The 17,313-nt window shown below is 44.0% G+C and overlaps 1 protein-coding gene across 2 annotated transcripts in view; it reads right to left on the bottom strand.

Moving 5' to 3' along the window:
* KIF26B (kinesin family member 26B) overlaps positions 1-17,313 on the bottom strand; it is a 441,074-nt gene that overhangs the window by 264,900 nt on the left and 158,861 nt on the right. Inside the window, exons 1-2 of one of the 2 annotated variants that reach the window (XM_023632452.2) lie at positions 13,833-13,988; positions 12,988-13,524 (exon numbers count right to left, since the gene is read on the bottom strand). In XM_023632452.2, coding sequence (XP_023488220.1) covers positions 12,988-13,524; positions 13,833-13,919 — 624 coding nt within the window. In that variant the 5' untranslated portion in view covers positions 13,920-13,988. Of the gene's footprint in view, positions 1-12,987; positions 13,525-13,832; positions 13,989-17,313 lie in introns of those variants that run through there. The other variant, XM_023632451.2, reaches the window with a different exon arrangement.

The raw sequence follows: 17,313 nt of genomic DNA, 5'->3' as shown, positions 1-17,313 counted from the left end.
TCATGCTTTCACATATCTATTCTTCTTTCCATCTTCTTGTAACCCTTTCCCCAGATCACCTCTCTCATCATAACAAGAGGGTATGGAGATTCAGGGTGCTATGATGCAACAGTGCTCTAGAGAGGGTTTAAGTACTTGGTTCTAACAGACATTATATGTTACAATATACGTGCATTCAGTGGATGATGTTTACACAGATATTATGCTAGTAACATACATACCTTATAAAACATTTAACGAACACTTACTGTAATTAATACACTTACACCAATTAACCCCAAATGCTACATTGGCTCTTTCTCCACTTAGCCTATTATATAGTTAGATGTTAGCAGCTACTTAGAAAAGGTTGAAGGTTTACAACGTTTAAATAAGTGACTTTCTTTTTAATTACTCTATTTTAGTTCTCATTGCCTTTTCTGCCAAATCTTTTCCATAAATTGCTAACAAATGATAGAATTAACTGATTTTCATTGCAAGTCCTTTTATTTCCTTTGCCCGCCCGTCCTCAGAGATGCAAATAAAGTGTGATCAATTCAAAACATAGGGGTGGGGTGAGGGAAAAAGTATGAATAATTTACAAGCTAAATAATTAGGTCTTTGAACTCTCAAGAGGTGATGTTGCAATTTAAAATAAAAAAGGAAGAAAGAAAAAGAAAGAAGACAGTGTGGGAGAGATGGGGAGAATGAAAACTGGGGTCTCCTTAATTAAATATGAACAATCATAAGGATAGGACTTACTTAATATTTAAAGTCAGATAAAACCAGAAGTTCCTCGTCAAGTTCACTATTAACCTAAAACTTATATTATTATGAACCTATAGAAATGCTACCTATCAAACTCCTTAATTCCAACAAATAACTAAGTAAATGCTCAATAAAACATTTGTTGGCTAAATTTTTCAGAGTCCAGAATGGTGGAATTCCTCTGTGCAGGTGGTGTCTATTTACATTCATTGGACCTCAGTTTCCTCATCTTTAAGATGAGAATAATGATCTGCTTCCTTCATAGGATGGTTATGAAGCTCAGCTGAGTGAAAACCCACACAGCACTAAGCATAGAGCCTGGCATATGGTGAGTTCGCAGTCAGTGTTAGCTATAATTCTTTTTTTTTTTTAAGATTTTATTTTTTTCTTCCCAAAGCCCCCTGGTACATAGCTGTATATTTCAGTTGTGGGTCCTTCTAGTTGTGGCATGTGGGACACCACCTCAACGTGGTGCCATGTCCACGCCCAGGATCCGAACCAGCAAAACCCTGGGCCGCTGAAGCAGAGTGTGAGAACTTAACCACTCGGCCACGGGGCCTGCCCACTTACTTTTATTGTTGGGAAACTAAATTAATGATATTCACATATGGCTCCCAAAGTTGAGAGATAGTGAACTGGGTCACTTTGGAGAGAAACAGAACCAGGTAAGGATGAGCACTCTGAAAGGGAACGAGAAATGTGGAAAGCTCACAGGTGTCTGCTCACAGGCTCACGAGGCTGAGAGCAGAAGGACACTTCAGCTTTCCTCTTGTAGATGGAGAACCTGCCGGAGGTCATGCTGTAAGTGGTAGAAGTGGGAACGGAATTAAGAGTTTTAGTTCTTTGCATTCTATTGTCTTCATGGTCTTCCTAAAATAAAGGCCATTTCCATGGCTGAAACACTTTCCGCAAGATTTAGCAATCCAGGCTCACATTCAGCAAGGAGCCAGGGCCTCAGCTCCTCAGCAGGTGGATTTATGGCCTTTTCCTAGAATCCCAAAGCTTCTAAACTACACTTATTAGAGGACAGCACATTCTGCTCTCACTTTTCCCAGAAAGCATCAGCTGCCACATTCATCTTTTCTACTCATTATTTGTGGACAAGAATTTTCATTTCTCTGCTACCTGTGCCTCCTTTCCCTCCTAATGGACTCAACAAATGGCCAGTTCCATAAACTATGACTAAGCTCTGGTTTTTTGAACAGAGTGTGTTTGGAACACGTGGGCAACCTAGCCTGACAGCAGCAGTTAAACCTCAGAAGCACCTGCGTTCCATCAAAAAGGCTATTTAGATGAGAAAGTACAGTCTGCCCTTAGAGGAAAACAAAATGCTGTTGTCTTCAACAAAATCTCCAACACAGAAGCTCGGCTGAAACGGGCTCTGAACGAATCTTGAGGCTACAGAGTGGGCCCTGCAAAATGGCTGTGTTCAGGATATTCATCATGAGTTGCATGCCAAAAACTGCGCTACGCCACGCTCAGATGCAAGGGAGGCCTCAGCGTGCTGAATTCACCAGCTCCACCCCTGATTTTCAGGGGTGCGTGCGTTGTTCCAGGTATGCATACCTCACCTTTAAATGTGTTGTTAGGCTGCAGGAAGGCAGCACCATGCTCTACCAGCCGTCCATGTGAGTCGATTATGTAGAATTTCTCAGTACGAGATCTCGTTTTGCAACTGTGTGTGCGTGTGTGTGTATAAAAATATTATTTAAATCTAGTGCTTAGAACTCAAAAGACTATTTCAGAATGAATGACCTTAATCCTCACAACAATCTTAGGAGACAGATACTATGGAAGAGGACACTGAAGTTCCCATACTTGAGTAATTCACCAAATGTCACTCAGCTAAGAAGCAGCAGACGCAGAAGTCACACGCAGGCCTGGCTGCTCTTCCCTCCAGGCCAAAACTGAGTTCCACCGTCACTGAAGACGTTCAGGCCACAAGGTCCTTTCCAAAGGACATGTGTGAGGACATTGACCTTAACCACATTCCTCTGTGAAATTAAGACCACATTATTGACAGGGAATGGCCCTGTTTCCTTTTATTAATCTTAAGAACTTAATATACTTTATGATGAGATTCTAAATATTAGGCCTGTCATAAGTCTCCCTCTGAGGCAAGCTAAAGGAGGCCTCACTAGATGGCAGTATTGCTTACACAGCCTTTTTCATTTGTTTTTTTTGGCCCATCTGTGTCTCAAGCTTTGACCCGACCGGCCTCCCCACCTCCCAGTGAGAAGACGTAACACAGGGCATTTATTTCTACACTACAGAGCAATACAACATGAAACCTCACTTGGAAATCCTAGGGACACAGAATTGCCCAAAAGAAATGTTAGTAGAGTGGCTGTGGGTGGCTCCCCCCAGGAAGGCTGCCGTCTGACCAATCTGAGGAGCTGGCCCCCTTCCCTCAGGAGGGCAGAGCGGGACAAGGGCAAGTGCACAGGAAACCATGTTTGAATCCCAGCTCTGGCATTTCCTAGCTGCGTGACCTTAGGCAGGTCACTTGACATTTCTGGCCCTCGGTTTGTCATCTGTAATTCACAAGGGCAGCCTTCCCTTTGGCTCCCATTGGCGTCTCTGAGGTATGCTTGCTTCAACAGAAAGGGAGCATGTCACGAACAGGCTAATGGGTTCAACCTTCCCACTGATACTGTTCCTCACACCTAATCCACAGGGGCCGAGGGAAGCCAGCCTTGCTAAGGTGACGGACACTGTCAGATGGGCTCAGATTAGCGACGTAGTTAGAACACTCCTGGTCAGAGCCTTGTCCACGTGGCTGCTGCTCCCTCTGCTTTTCATCTGGCACCTTCTTGCTCCCCAGGGTCTCAGTCCTTCTCAGACACTCAGACCACTGCTGAAGGGTTACATTAACCCTGTGAGGCCGCTGGCGCAGCAGTAACACACTAAATGGTCCCCAGAGTCCTAAAATTATGACTAATATGCTTCCCAAACACTCAATTACTCCCTGGGAATGACTTAGGCAAATGAAAAATATGACTCATTAACTGAGCCTCACAGATACCTCTGTAAGATAGAGGTCTGCTAATTTGTCATGCTGAAGACTCTTAGCACAGGGAAATCTCAATCCAAAATCAATTCGGTGTCTGCCTGCAGTGGGGCAGGCGAGGAGGGGGCTTCAATGTTCCAATTTACTGAAGATGCCAAATTATATAACAATGTTAAAAGAAAGCTTTACATTTTACAAATAAATATATGTGATAATAAAGCAAATATATTACAATTCTATGTCATCATAGGCATATAAATAAGGAAAGCGCAAAGTGTTCATTCAATAAGGATCACAGTCGAGGCCTGAATTACTTGATGTTTCAAATTAACTCCAAAATAACGAGGTTTTACTCTTTTGGATTATTTTAAATGCCACATCTCTACTATTCTGTAGAATTTTAAATGATTCAGGTCTATACGTTCCTTCCCCTCCTCTCTTAAAAAGGTCTTCAAATATGGAGAAAAACTGGGCCATGGGCCTTTCAATATTTTATCAATTTATTCACTAATGATGGAATGAGATCGTTCTACTTAGAATCTGGCCTTCTCAGGTAAGACATAGGGCACATGGGAAACGCTGGTTTCTGGTAATATGCAGAGGTGGCTGATGTGTTCTGAGTTGCTGGGTTACATCTATTTCACATGCTTGATATTCATTTTATGGTTTTGGTCTTATTTTTTCATCTACCACTGGTTTTTATATTGGAAAAGAGGGTCCTGATTCCATTCCATCCTGAGTCATGCAAACCTGAGTTGACTAAGAGAAGCTGACACTCAAGTTTCAAGTCACTTAACTGAGGGGTTACCACGTGCCAGACATGGTGCTAAGTATTCCACATACGTTATCTCATATGCTCCCCATAACAGCTTTGCAACTGTCCACTTTGCAGAGGACAAAATACAGACACATAACAGTTAAGAAGCCTGTCGAGGTCACACAGAAGGAAAGAAGCTGGGCTTTTATTCCTGTTGCATGAGCAGCAAATCCAGCATGATGCAACCCCGAGTCCCTCATTGTTTGAGACTTGGATAAAACCACTGATTACTATCAGCCTCAGACTTTCGAAAAAAATCTGTTTACTTTGTCATTAAAAAAAAAAAAAGCAATAGCTGTTGTTACCCCTTTAGCCAGCTCACTGTGGACAGTAGGTATTCCTTAGTTCCTTTCCTCAACTCTATGAAGAAAGCAAATATTTTGCCTGAGGAAACCAGCACTGGGGAGGATGGCTCAAATGAGACAGGATGTGGGAAGCTATCTAAAACAAAAGATAACTGTGAAAAAGAGTCCACAGCTCTCTCTGACCATGATTTCACCTCTCCCACCCCCTCCAGCTGCAGCAGTCCTCAGCTCCGCCTCCGCCCCGGCCTAGCCCTGGGGAGCTGGAGGGAGAGGTCAGCCAGTCCCCTGAGCCTGGGGGATGACAGCCACATTCCCACCACCTCTCTCCATCCACCCCACTCATCACACACACAAGGGCAGGGAACCAGCACTTTACCCACTATTTCTAGCCTCTCCCTGAGGCCTAGAAATATTTTTAAAGAAGAAAAACAAAAATAATGACTACTCCACCAATTTAACCCAAATTATCAGCTTGGTCATTAGAAAAGGAATGGAACCCCTCCAGCACTGGTCAGAATAGGCCCTCAGCTCACTGACCTACCCCAGGTAGCGTTCCAAGTAGTGCCATTTACATTTACACCTGTGGTTGTGAAAGCACAAACTCATTTTCAAGGTATTTTATAAGTTCAGAAGAGGAGGCTCTTTTTTCACAAAAAGACTCCATGTACTTAAGTTAATCATTCCCCCTTGTCTCTGTGAACTTTTTGTTCATTTTGCCGGCTCTTCCAGCATTCTCCTCCATCCGTAGAAGGGCATCTGTGGATACGACGCTTTCTTCACTGTCTTTGCTTTACCTTTCCTTTTCAAAAAATCTTTTCCCCTTCCCTTTATTTCTCTCCAATCAAAGAACATGAATGGGAATTCTCCACTGCTGACCAGCTGTAAAGATCTACACCTGCTCTTTTTCCAGAAGTAGTTCAGCAAGAAAGGAGCAGCATGGGTATGCCTCACCTCCTCAATTCGACTTTCACCTTTCATCCACCTATCTATCATCCATCCATCCATCAACCTATATCTATCTATCTGTCATCTATCTGCAGTGGGTTAAATAGTGTCCCCCCAAAATTCACATCCACCCAGAACCTCACGACCTGTGACCTTATTTGGAAATAAGGTCTTTGTAGATGTCATTAATTAAAGATTGAGATGAAATCATGTTCGATTTGGGTGGACCCTAAACCCAATGATCAGTGTCCTTATAATAAGAGGAGAGGACACAGGGAGAAGAGACACAGAGAGGAGAGGCCCACATGAAGACAGGGGCAGAGATTGAAGTGAAGCAGCCAGAAGCCACAGAACGTGAGGCCACCAGAAGCTGGGAGAGGCATGGGGGGATTCCTCCCCAGGGTTTTCAGAGGGAGCATGGCCCTGCCAATACCTTGAGTTTGGACTTCTCACCTCCAGAACTATGAGGGAATAAGTTTTTGTTTGAAGACACCTAGTTTGTGGTAATTTGTTACAGCAGCCCTGGGAAAGTGAAATACTATCTGTCTATTATCTACCAATTTACCTATCTATCTGTCTATCATCTATTGATCTATCTATCTTCACTGTTCCCTTCCCTGTACTTATTACACCACTGAGAGAGAAACTGTTCTTTAAAGCTGTGGTCCTTGGCCCCGGAAGTTCAAACCAAGGCCTGGGTCCCACCTCCTGATATTCTGATTAATTGGTCTGGGGTGTGGCTTAGGCACTGGTATTTTTTTTTAAAGCTCATAAGTAATTCTAGTGTGCAGCCAAGGTTGAGAATTACTGCTGTCAAGCAAGGCAATTTTTCCATTTCCCTGCTTCAAAATCTCCAATGGCTATCTTCTGCCTCCCAAATTAAAAAGTGATACCAACTAACATTTACATGCTGCTCTATAATTTTCAGAGTGCCTCCAAATGTATTTGGTCCTCAAAACACCAGATGAGGTAAGAATTCTTGCTGAGGCAGTTCTGTGAAACCCCATTTCACCCGTTCAAAAGGCCCCGTAGAGAAGATGAGCTTCCTTCTGCACACACTCGCTCCAGTCACGGCTCTCCATCCCTCCCACTCCAGCTTGGAATGTTCTCTGCAGTTTCAACAGTATGAGAGGCTTACATAATGGTAATTACTAGCTACCAATGGAGAGTGGCTGCGGTGTGCTTGTTATTATGATGCTATAACAATAGGGAAATCTGAGACAATTGAAAACCAACTGTGCAGTATGAGAAACTTCTCATTCTGTGGAGGCACCCAAATAAAATAATCTGACTTGCTAATATAGTGTCTGATCCACAGGGCAATGTAGTTTGTTGTGCGGGACGAAAAGCCCAGGTTCTTGGCTAAGTTGTAGGTTTCTACGGCAACTCCTCCATCTGTATACCTCCTCTAGCTTCTCCTACCAAGCCTTTCTGCTACCAGCGCTTACCAGGTATACTAGCTTCCTACTTGTTAAAGCAAATTACTACAAATTTAGCAGCTTAAAACAACACAGATGTGTTCTCTGAGTTTCTGGGGATCAGAGGTCCAGAACCGGTCTGCAGGGCTGGCTCTTCCTGGAGGTTCTGACAGAGACTCTGATGCCTTGACTTTTCCAGCTTCCCGAGGCTGCCTTCACTCCCTGGCTCATGGCTCCTTCCTCCATCTTCAAAGACAGCGGCATAACATCTTCTCTCCTCTCTGATCTCTGCTTCCATCCCTACATTGCCTCTCTCTGACTCTGATCTTCCTGCCTCCCTTTTAGAAGGACCTTTGTGATTACGTTGGACCCACCAAGATAATCCAGGATGATCTCCCCATCTCAAAATCCTTAAGTTAATCACATCTGCCAATCCCCTTTTACTATGTAAGGTGACATATCCACAGGTTCCACAGATTACGACATGAACAACTCTGGGGCGGGGGTGGGGGGAGCCTTATTCAGCCTACCACACCGAGTAAATCGTCAGACAAAAAATATTTTTAAAATTTCCTGATGAAGTTTCGGTGTTCCCTTCAGACCATGACCTTTCCCATACTCATAAAACGTGATGACCCTTTTGAAATTTCACCTTAAGCACCATATGCTTAAGAAATGCTCTGTCCGTGACTGAATATACAAAGTTTTCTTGTATTCATGGTTTGTCAAAAATCATAAAGTAATACTCCTTTGATCACCTAAAGACAGGAGAGAAGAAAAACTCATGAAGTTAAAAAGGCCTTTTGACGTCATAATTTGTCAGACTGTGACATCTTATGCCATTGCCCTGGCTGGGCAGAAGCAGCAGCCAATGGGCAGCAAACTGATACCAGGGCTGGCCCAAGAAGGGCACTCTGCACAGAGCAGGGGACAGGTGGTTGAGCAAAGAACAGGACGGGAATCCTCCACTCCCGACTGGCTGTGAACACCTGCTCTTGCTCCTTCTTGAAAAGTAGTTGAACGAGGAAGGACCACAGATAAACCTCATTCCCCAGACGTCAGCTACACAGAACATGTGCTCTAGTTTCCAGGAATCCATCATAAACAAAGCCTCTGAGTACTGGAGCACCAGCGAGCCTCAGAGGCTGCCTTCCTCTTACAGGGGCACTGGGAAGTCCTCCATAAACAGGGCCAGCACCAAGTCCTCCCAAGGCTTCTGATCTCTGCAGATCAGGGTCTATGCTACAGCACCCCTCTTGCCCATATCTTAAAATGGAAACTCTAATAATGCCTGAGCTCACTAGGCACAATTAATTTCTAAAGATATAATACAGGCAATACCACACTGGCTTCAGCCAGAGTTCAGTCTACATTATGTCTGACACTGATTCCAATAAACGCTTTTTGAGAAAGCAGGATAATTTTTATCAAAGACATTTTCCTTTAAGTCAAGGAATGCACATTGAATACTTCATCACATTAGGGATCCATTATGGATTTATTACTTCTGTATTAATCCAGCATCTTCTTGCATTTTCTTGACAAGCTCAATGTATCAAAGTCCTATGAAATAAAGTTCTTCTACCCTTTCAAAATGCCCCTGTATTGAGTGTGACATCAAAATGCCACCTGGATTCTTTTCACCGCATCCAAGGGTTTATTGAGTATTATTGATACTTCAGGTCAAAGATTAGCTTGGAGCAGATTAACTGATGGTTTCCACCAAAAATCTTGGGGTCTGGATCGGTCCTTCAGCCTGGAACTTTTTCCTAAATGTAGGGCCTGTTATGAGAAACACCTTTAGTGTTTTCCTGAGATTGAAGCTTTCTGTAATGAGCAGCCCCTTTGGCGTGTGTTAGCTGCTGTGAGGGACATGAGAACAAAATGGATCCATGTTCTCAATGAGTCTGTAATTTAGCAAAAGAGATCAAACCAAGATTCAGGAAACTCCGAACAAGAGAAGCTTCATATCTCTCAGCTTCGGGTTTCTTCTCTGGCAAATGAGGGGGTTGGAATAGACAATATTGGTATCCCTGCCTTATCATTATAAAGTGTTTCCATTTTTTTCTTAGCTGTTCTCCACAATGATATTCCAAGGTAGGGATTTCATAGGTAAGGAAATAGAGTAAGATGTTAAGCTACTAAACTGAGGTTCAACAACTGACGGAGCTATGCACTGGAACCAGGTAGGACTGTCGCCAAATCGCCCAGCATAACGCAAAAGACAGTGACCAGTCTACAGAACTGGATTCTGTGACTCTGGACTGGAACCGTAACAGTCTATGATTCCAAGTGTTGTGTGTACACTCTGTCCCATAGTTCTTTACCAAAATGAATGTAAACCAGGCAAAAACAGCTGCCATTCGAAAAGAGGTCATTAATCTATGGTTAACTACAAGGAACTAATCCAGACATGTCTTTTCCAAGTCAAAACTCATGTGGTCAAATGAAGGTTCTGGAGCATTTTCTGCTTTCCATGTATGTGTATAGATAATGTTAAATGTCTGCAAGCTAATAGAAGAAAGTCTTTATCTGAAAGACAACTGAGGATTGTTACACAGTGATGTGGGTAAAGGGGGCTTGAGGAATTTGAGGGGCCTTTCTGTCACCCATGCGAAAGTTTCACCCTGCTCCCTTTTGGAAAGCCTGTCCTCATCTTTGTTACCCTCTCTGAGCTCAAATGGCAGAAGGACAGTGTCCTCTTCTCCCTCATTTCTACAGGCTCCTGGTCTGTGACTGTGGAGCAGAACCCTCAGTAGCGACAAAGTCTAGATGCTTCTATGCCCAGGGAACAGCTCTGGCACTAATCCAGAGGGCCATCTGCTCTGCAGGGAGAGAAGTGGGAGTACGGGTGAGCAGGAAAAGTGAGGTCAGCTTTCAGAGCAGTCAGCCATCTCTGCCACGCTGGCTAGACTGTGAACTGCAGAATATTTACTGCAGGGAGATGTTCGTAACAGGAGACACACAGTCTGGCCAGACCCAGAGCCTCCATCCCAGGGCATCAGGATGACACAGTCATGACACGGGGACCCTGATTCACAGCCAGGCACCAAATCTCTTTATCCCAGAGAGATTTCCTCTGATCCCTTTAATGCATGAATTAGTCTGTTCTGGAGGTGGAAAGAAGCAATCACATTTACCCAGGACAATCTGCATGAATCATCTTTGCATCTGGCTTTAGGCCACATCAACCCACCGTTGCCCCACAGGCTGGATTGCGAGCCCTTCTGCATGCCCTCAGAGCAGTCTGGGCATCTTTCTACCTTCCTACTCGCCTCCCTGGCTCATAACAGGCAGCTCACCTGCTTCCTTCCCTACACACAGCAGGACAGGAACCTGGGCTTCCAGCCCAAGGCAGGCGCCCCATCCAACACCTAGCATAGTGTCTGGCACTTGGTTAGAGCTTAATAAACATTTGATATTGTATAAGAGATTCTTTTTCATCTGAGGCAGGAGAAAAGAGGAGCAGAAAGAATTACTGCACGAATAAAAAAATGCACGAATAATACCTAATCTTCCGTTTAACCAGCATCTTCAGCTTTTCCCTTTCTCACACACTTTCCCAATATTTCGAATATTTTAAATGAAAGCACCAGTTCCAAGTTCTTCTGTCTGCTCATCAGCACTGTGCAGCAGCTGGGTCTTCTAACTAGCACCTGATACATTTACAAGTGCTTTGGGGCCCTGGAAGGTGAAATGTGAGTTGTCTGTGTAACATGAGAATGTGGCAAGCACATCCCGGGACATGTTCAAAATGTGACCTGGGTAGAAGGATGTGCACCAGAGCATTTTATTTATAGTAGCAAAAACCCAAACTCTAATAACTGATCCTTGGCTATATAAATTAGGACATACTCATATAATGTATAAAGTATTTACATAATGGAATATTATGCTACCATTAAAGATCATATTTTAGAAAAATATATAATGGCTCAGGAAAATGTACTCAGTACATTAAGCAAAAAGCAGGTCACAGAATTGAAAATGATCACAATTTTACAAATTGTGTGTGTGTAGAATACTGGGAGGAAATATACCCAAACGTTACATGGTCTATTTCTGGGTGATGTTGATTTTTGAAGTCTTATTTAAACATTTTTGTATATTTTTTAGTTTCTTTTACAGTAGATACATCTTACTTTGTATAATTTTCAAAAATAGCATATTTTAAAATTGTGAACCAAAAAAGCCTGTTATTCAACAATGGAAAGAAGCTCTTCTGTTCCTGCCCCAGATGGTTATGTTTAAGCAGTAGACTATGAAATCCCACCCAGGATGCCACTGATTCCTCATTATATTTATGTCCATAACCCAGAAAATTCCACCCAAATGTAAAGTGGCAGCTAGGACCCTGCAGGTCAAAATAGGACTCCTTTTCTTTGGTGTGCCATGTCTGAAAAGGAGCCATATCTGGAAAAGATGTCGATAGGAGATTGCTCTGGAGTAAGCTGGGAAAGGTGGAAGCAGCTGTGGTAGAGGAAACCGACAGGTCCTTCAGTTTCTCTAAGCATTGTATTCCCCATCTGTAAAAGGACAATTTAACATCTGCCCAGCCTATTCCACAGGCCTATTGTGGAGTTAAATAAAATGATGCGTGCACTATATTTTATAAACTACAAAGCACTCAGTCAATGAGAAGTTCGGCAGTCCAAAATGCTAACTTCCTTAGATAATGATCCATGCTCCCCATTTTCTTTCAAGATATCAAGAGAAACAATCTTATACTCTAGAAAAGTCACCAGGAATTTTATCAGCCACATTTAATTCATTTGATGTTTGACTCATGTAACAGAAACTATGCTATGTGTTCATGCAACTTTTTTCTTTTTCCTCCTGGACACATAGACAGACTGGCTTTCCCCAGGAGACTGGATTCTTACCACTGGAATGTAGATAGAAGTTATGTATGCCCCTTCCAGGCTGGGCCCCCCAAATCCTCCTGTGAGATCCTCCACACTCTTTCTCTTCCTTCATTTCCTGGCTGGTGCGCAAGACCTGGCGGAAGACTCTGAGGCCCCTGGAAAATGGTGCATGCTAGAGAGAGGAGCCTGAGGTCCCTACCTCATAGTGGAAGGCCACCCACCAAACACCCAATACAACAGGGACACGAGTAAGAAATAACCTGACATCATTTGTTATACCAGTTATCTTCCCAGGCTAATACACTCCATTACCACAGCCACCTCTCCACTCCACCGGGATGGTCAACGCCTTCTGCTGCTTCCTGCATGACTGATGCAGGGGACACAGAGAACACACATGGTAAACTCAACTTTCATCCAACAGAAAACTCACCCAAGAAAAATTAAGACAATTTTTTTAGACTCCTTGGCAGATGTAAGACCTGCTTTCTTATTTCTATAGGGAAACTTGGGAGTATGTGCAAATTTAAATAACTGAAAAGAGAAAATAAGAAAAGGGGAAAATACATTTGGTAACCTAATCCCAACAGTATTTAGGTGAGTTGCAAATAGAAAAAGATTACAGTTCGGCAAGGTGGGAGAGGTTAGGAAGGAAGTCTACACCTCTTTTAGATGGTGTAGACCATGGAAGCAGACAGCTATAGTGGATCACTGTCCCTCATATTTTATCTTTATTTAACAACATCCACAGGGCCACATGGAAAAATTAGGTTCTGAGTTGGGGAGTTCCCAGAAGGACAAGAGTGGAGAAAGAAAGTGTTGCCCACTTCTCTGCTTTGACTCTAGCCAACCCTGTTCTTCTTTCTCAGAGGCTACTTACCTGATAGGGGTAGAGGGTGACCCCATTGGTTCTCGACAGGGACCAGGTGCCATCCAGGTATTGGTGAGCCTGGATGGCTACTGAGTTGAGGATGTTCCCATTGCTGGGACTGGTGGCCATCTGGAGGCTGACCTTGGCCTGGTGTGTTGGAGACCCACTCTTCTTCTCTGCCCCATTGCTGACCCCGAGGCTGTTGGGTTTGCTGCTATGCTTGTTAGTGACGAAGGCGGTGTAGTTGGAGGAGGCATAGGGAGCGGGCACAAAGGCCCAATCCCTGGGCTGCTGGAGCCCACCCACGTGCCGGGACCCCACCAGCGTGGGGAGGTTGGAGAGGGGTGGGGGCGAGCCAGGTGAGCCATCGTAGTGCTCACTGCCAGCTGCCTGTTCCAAGGTCAGCACCATCTGGATGGCCTCCTGCTTCAGCTGGTTCAGGTGTGTGGCACAAATGTCACAGCGATTGTCCCTGTCATTCCATGCCTTCCGGATGGTGTTGGGGACCTGGAGCTTGTCGTGAATCACAGCTGAGAAAGCAGGATCCTGGAGAACACACAAGCAGAGAAAAAGGAGAGCGTATAACTCAAGGCTGTAAACAATTCAGATGCCTGGCTTATGAGTTAAGCCCTAGATGTATCCAAAGAATTTGACTGTTTGATTGACATCCAACAGAAATGAGCAGCCAGACTGGCAGAAGAGCCTCTGGTTAACAAACACATTTGACAAATGTAAGATTTTTATAGTGGAGATTTTAAAGAATTAAAAAACAAGATTTCTAAGCATCCTCCTCACCAGACCAGTCAAATAAGAACATTCCACATTCTTCTCCCACTAAAGAATTATTGCCATACCTGGATCCTCCCAAGGTGTTCATTAAGTAGACACAGACGTTTGTCCAGGCATGACAGGAGGAGTGGGGTGCAGTCATTCTGGACCATTGCATGTGGCCCCTAGCTGCCTGTGACCAACGGAAAGTTGGTAACAGATGGAGGAACCACTTGTGACCCAGAACAGAGATTCTATTCTAAGAAAATCCTGGCCTCGCTAGCACTGTGTGCAAAGTGCCATTGGAAGAAAACCAAACTAAACAGATTCTGGACCAGAGAGCCAGCCTGCTCCAGCCGCTCAGCAAAGCCCTGCGGATTCACTCTGTTTACCATTTGCCCCGTGGTGAGCTGGCCGTGCCTGCATCCATGTATCCAATATCCCAATTGATTAAAAGAAAAATATCTCCTTGGCAAACAGTCCAAGATACTTTTCCCTACAACTTCATCTAAAACTACTATTAAAAATTCTTTAGCTGAGAAGCCCATATCTATAAGAAATCAGAAAATGAATTTAATGAGGATGATTTCTTTCATTTACTTTAATTTTTACAGGAAAGCAGGATTGCACAGGGAAATAAGCACTAGGTGTGTTAACTGAGTATCAAGATATCTGGGTTCTAATTCCAGTTCTGCTCCTAATAGCCGTGTGACCTTGCACAACTTACTTAGCCTTGCTGAACCTCCCATGTGTCACATAGGCCATGGCCTATCTTTGTTGTATGGTCCTTCCAGCTTCATGACTCTGTTTGTAGGGAAATTGGGACAGGAGAACACAGTATCTGCAAATATGGACAGAGCCACTATGCCATTTTTGGGGCCTGATGGAACTTTTGAGATTCAACAATTGTTGCAAGTAACTGATGAGGCTTATCTCAAGGCTTATTTTCCTCTTGGATACTAGCAGAAAATCTGCCCCTCTGAAATTTGCTGTCAACTTTCATGGGGCAGAAGTTCCATCAGGGCTGAGCGGGTTTGATGAGCTGTGGGTGAGGGAGGCCGGGTGGGGGCAGCCAGGGTGGGCAGGAAGATCGGCAGGGGGGAGGGTCGCTCTTAATTACGATCCATCTTGATTATGGCTCCAGTATTTTGTTTTCCTTGTTTAACTACCCTGAACAGCCCCTCAGCATGCACTGATTAATTGATTAATAAATCAAGAGGCCTCTCTCCACAGCAGCAGCAAGGAGTGGCTCAGGAGGTAGAAACTCAACACAGTCATACGAAATGATGGGAAACACTAGGAGGTCAAGGTTGCTGAAGTCACGCTGATGAAGTGATGTGAACCACATGAGACCGGCCTTGTGGTGTCCTCAACCACAGCAGCCTTGCCCAGAGACTCTAATCACAACCCAGAGCATGTGGGACCCAAAAGCGCCCCTTAGGGACCATTTTGGAGCAGCCTGTCACCTCAGTTTTCAGATAAGGAAACTGAGCTCCAAAAGAGTTAAAAGCTTGGACTACACCCAGACTTCTTGACCACCAGTCCATGATTTTTCACTTAAGAGGTGAAGAGCCATATTCATCAGTGGACTCATATTTTTTGCACAGCCATACAAGGTTTTCACCTCATTCATCGAGGAAATGTTCATTTATTCAAAAGGAATTTATTTGGGCCCCTACATGTGCCAAGATATAGTGTCTTGCTTTTTCACATAACATTACATAATGAGGATTTTCCCTTATCCATAAATGTCACTTGAAAATGTGATTTTTAATGACCACATGGTATTTTATCCTTTCACTGTTTCATAATTCATTTATGTATTCCCACGTTCTACTACATAATTGGAGACAGTGCGAGAAATCAGAGGCTGGCATTCAAAAGCAATTCTCCACCCATGGCTTCTGCTTTCAAGGCACCAAACTATTTGGTTTCAAGAAGCCTCCAACTAATTGCTTATTTAGAATATTTGTGTTAGCCCAGTCACCTGGAAGACGTGTCACAGTAAGGAGGCAGATACAAGAGCAGTCCCATGCACATGTCACAGTTTATTTTCGATCCCTGCAGACTCTGGATTTGACCCTGAGAGCTGCAGCTGAGCAAGAGAGACACACCTAGTCCACAGAAATGGCATGAGCCTGGTTCGCAGACTCCTCTGCTCTTTTCTTCCTGGTTTTCGCTTCTCTCCTTTGAAGCAGTACCTTCTTTCCTCAGCCTAATGCTCTGTGCTGCTCCACTTGTGACATTTAAGAGCTAGCGGATGATGGCCAGGCCCTGCACCAGGCTGAGGATCTGAGGGTGCCTGAGAACAATTCCTGTCTTTTGTGAGGTCACCATCCAGGGACAGTTCTTGGTTCCTGGACTACCAAATGCCATGTCCCTTTGCTGCCACCTCTAGTCCAGGACCAATCAACACACACTTAGACACAAGGAGCTCAGGACTCCCCGCCTGGTTCCCGAGGCATCAACAAAACCATCCATGAGGACGGCAGCTGAGGCCACTACCAATATGATCAACATGCCACAGACAGCCAGGAAGCAGCAAAGACGCACTGCTGTCTCACCCGGAGGAAGGCTGAGATGAATTCTCTAATGAGTATGCAACTGCTGACTGATGTCCAAGAGGTGTTCCCTAAATTAAGCAACCCTTGATCTGAAACCTTATGTGAGTTCACATCATCAAAAGGCCTCAGGAAGTCAGGAGACACATCTTACGGAAACGAAAATCCCTTTCAAGTGCTTGTCCACATATTATAAATATTTCAGTGCAACTCAAAACTTCAAAGAGGAATGGTCAACAGACACAGTTTTCTGTAAGTGCTGGAATAAAGAGAATACTGCTTCAAGGCAGAGGGGTAATAAAGAGGAAGAAAGAAAAAAGGAAGCTGCAGACCACGGATGGCTCACGCATACTAAGCTTTCCTGACATGGACACAAAAATGACGGTAGGGGCCCCAGAAGATGGACCAGGGCACCCCCCCCCCCCCACCCACTGGTTTAGCTGGTACCAAAAGAAAGCTGGACCCGGAGAGGGAATGAATTAAGCATCCAGTCTTGCATGCTACCTAGCTCATGGGCTCTAGGACATTTGTATGGTCACATCTTGTGACCTCAAGAAATAGTCAAATGGGCACAGCGGGAACCCATGCACAAGCTGAATCTCTATTTTTAAAGTCCTCATTTTTATTTAAGCACAGATGAACATGGGCTATTGGTTCATGGGCAACATTTTCATCCTAAACTTTTAAGTTTCAGAGTTCAGTGCTAAAACATCCTCATCTTTCAAAAATAATACAAAATTATTTTGACTCCACATCTGCCTTGAAGAAGAATTCAAAAAAACACTTAGGAAATTAGTAAAGGTCCTTAGAAGGAAAGTTAGGGACAAATTAATGTTTAGACACCGAAATCTGCCCAATTAGTGACAGTTACAAAAGAACAAAGAAAACTCCATAAAATGGTTTTGCAGTCCTTTTATAACTCTTCTACTTCTTCTAGGGGCCTTTCAGGAAAATGGGTGTCCTGCCATATCCCCTGAGGGTTTCTCGCAGTCTAATGACTCTCAGA

Source organism: Equus caballus, chromosome 30 (assembly GCF_041296265.1).
Source record: "Equus caballus isolate H_3958 breed thoroughbred chromosome 30, TB-T2T, whole genome shotgun sequence".
In the NCBI taxonomy this organism is placed as follows: domain Eukaryota; kingdom Metazoa; phylum Chordata; class Mammalia; order Perissodactyla; family Equidae; genus Equus; species Equus caballus.
The sequence above is the reverse complement of the archived record's forward strand: the minus strand, read 5'-3'. Positions and strand labels throughout refer to the sequence as shown.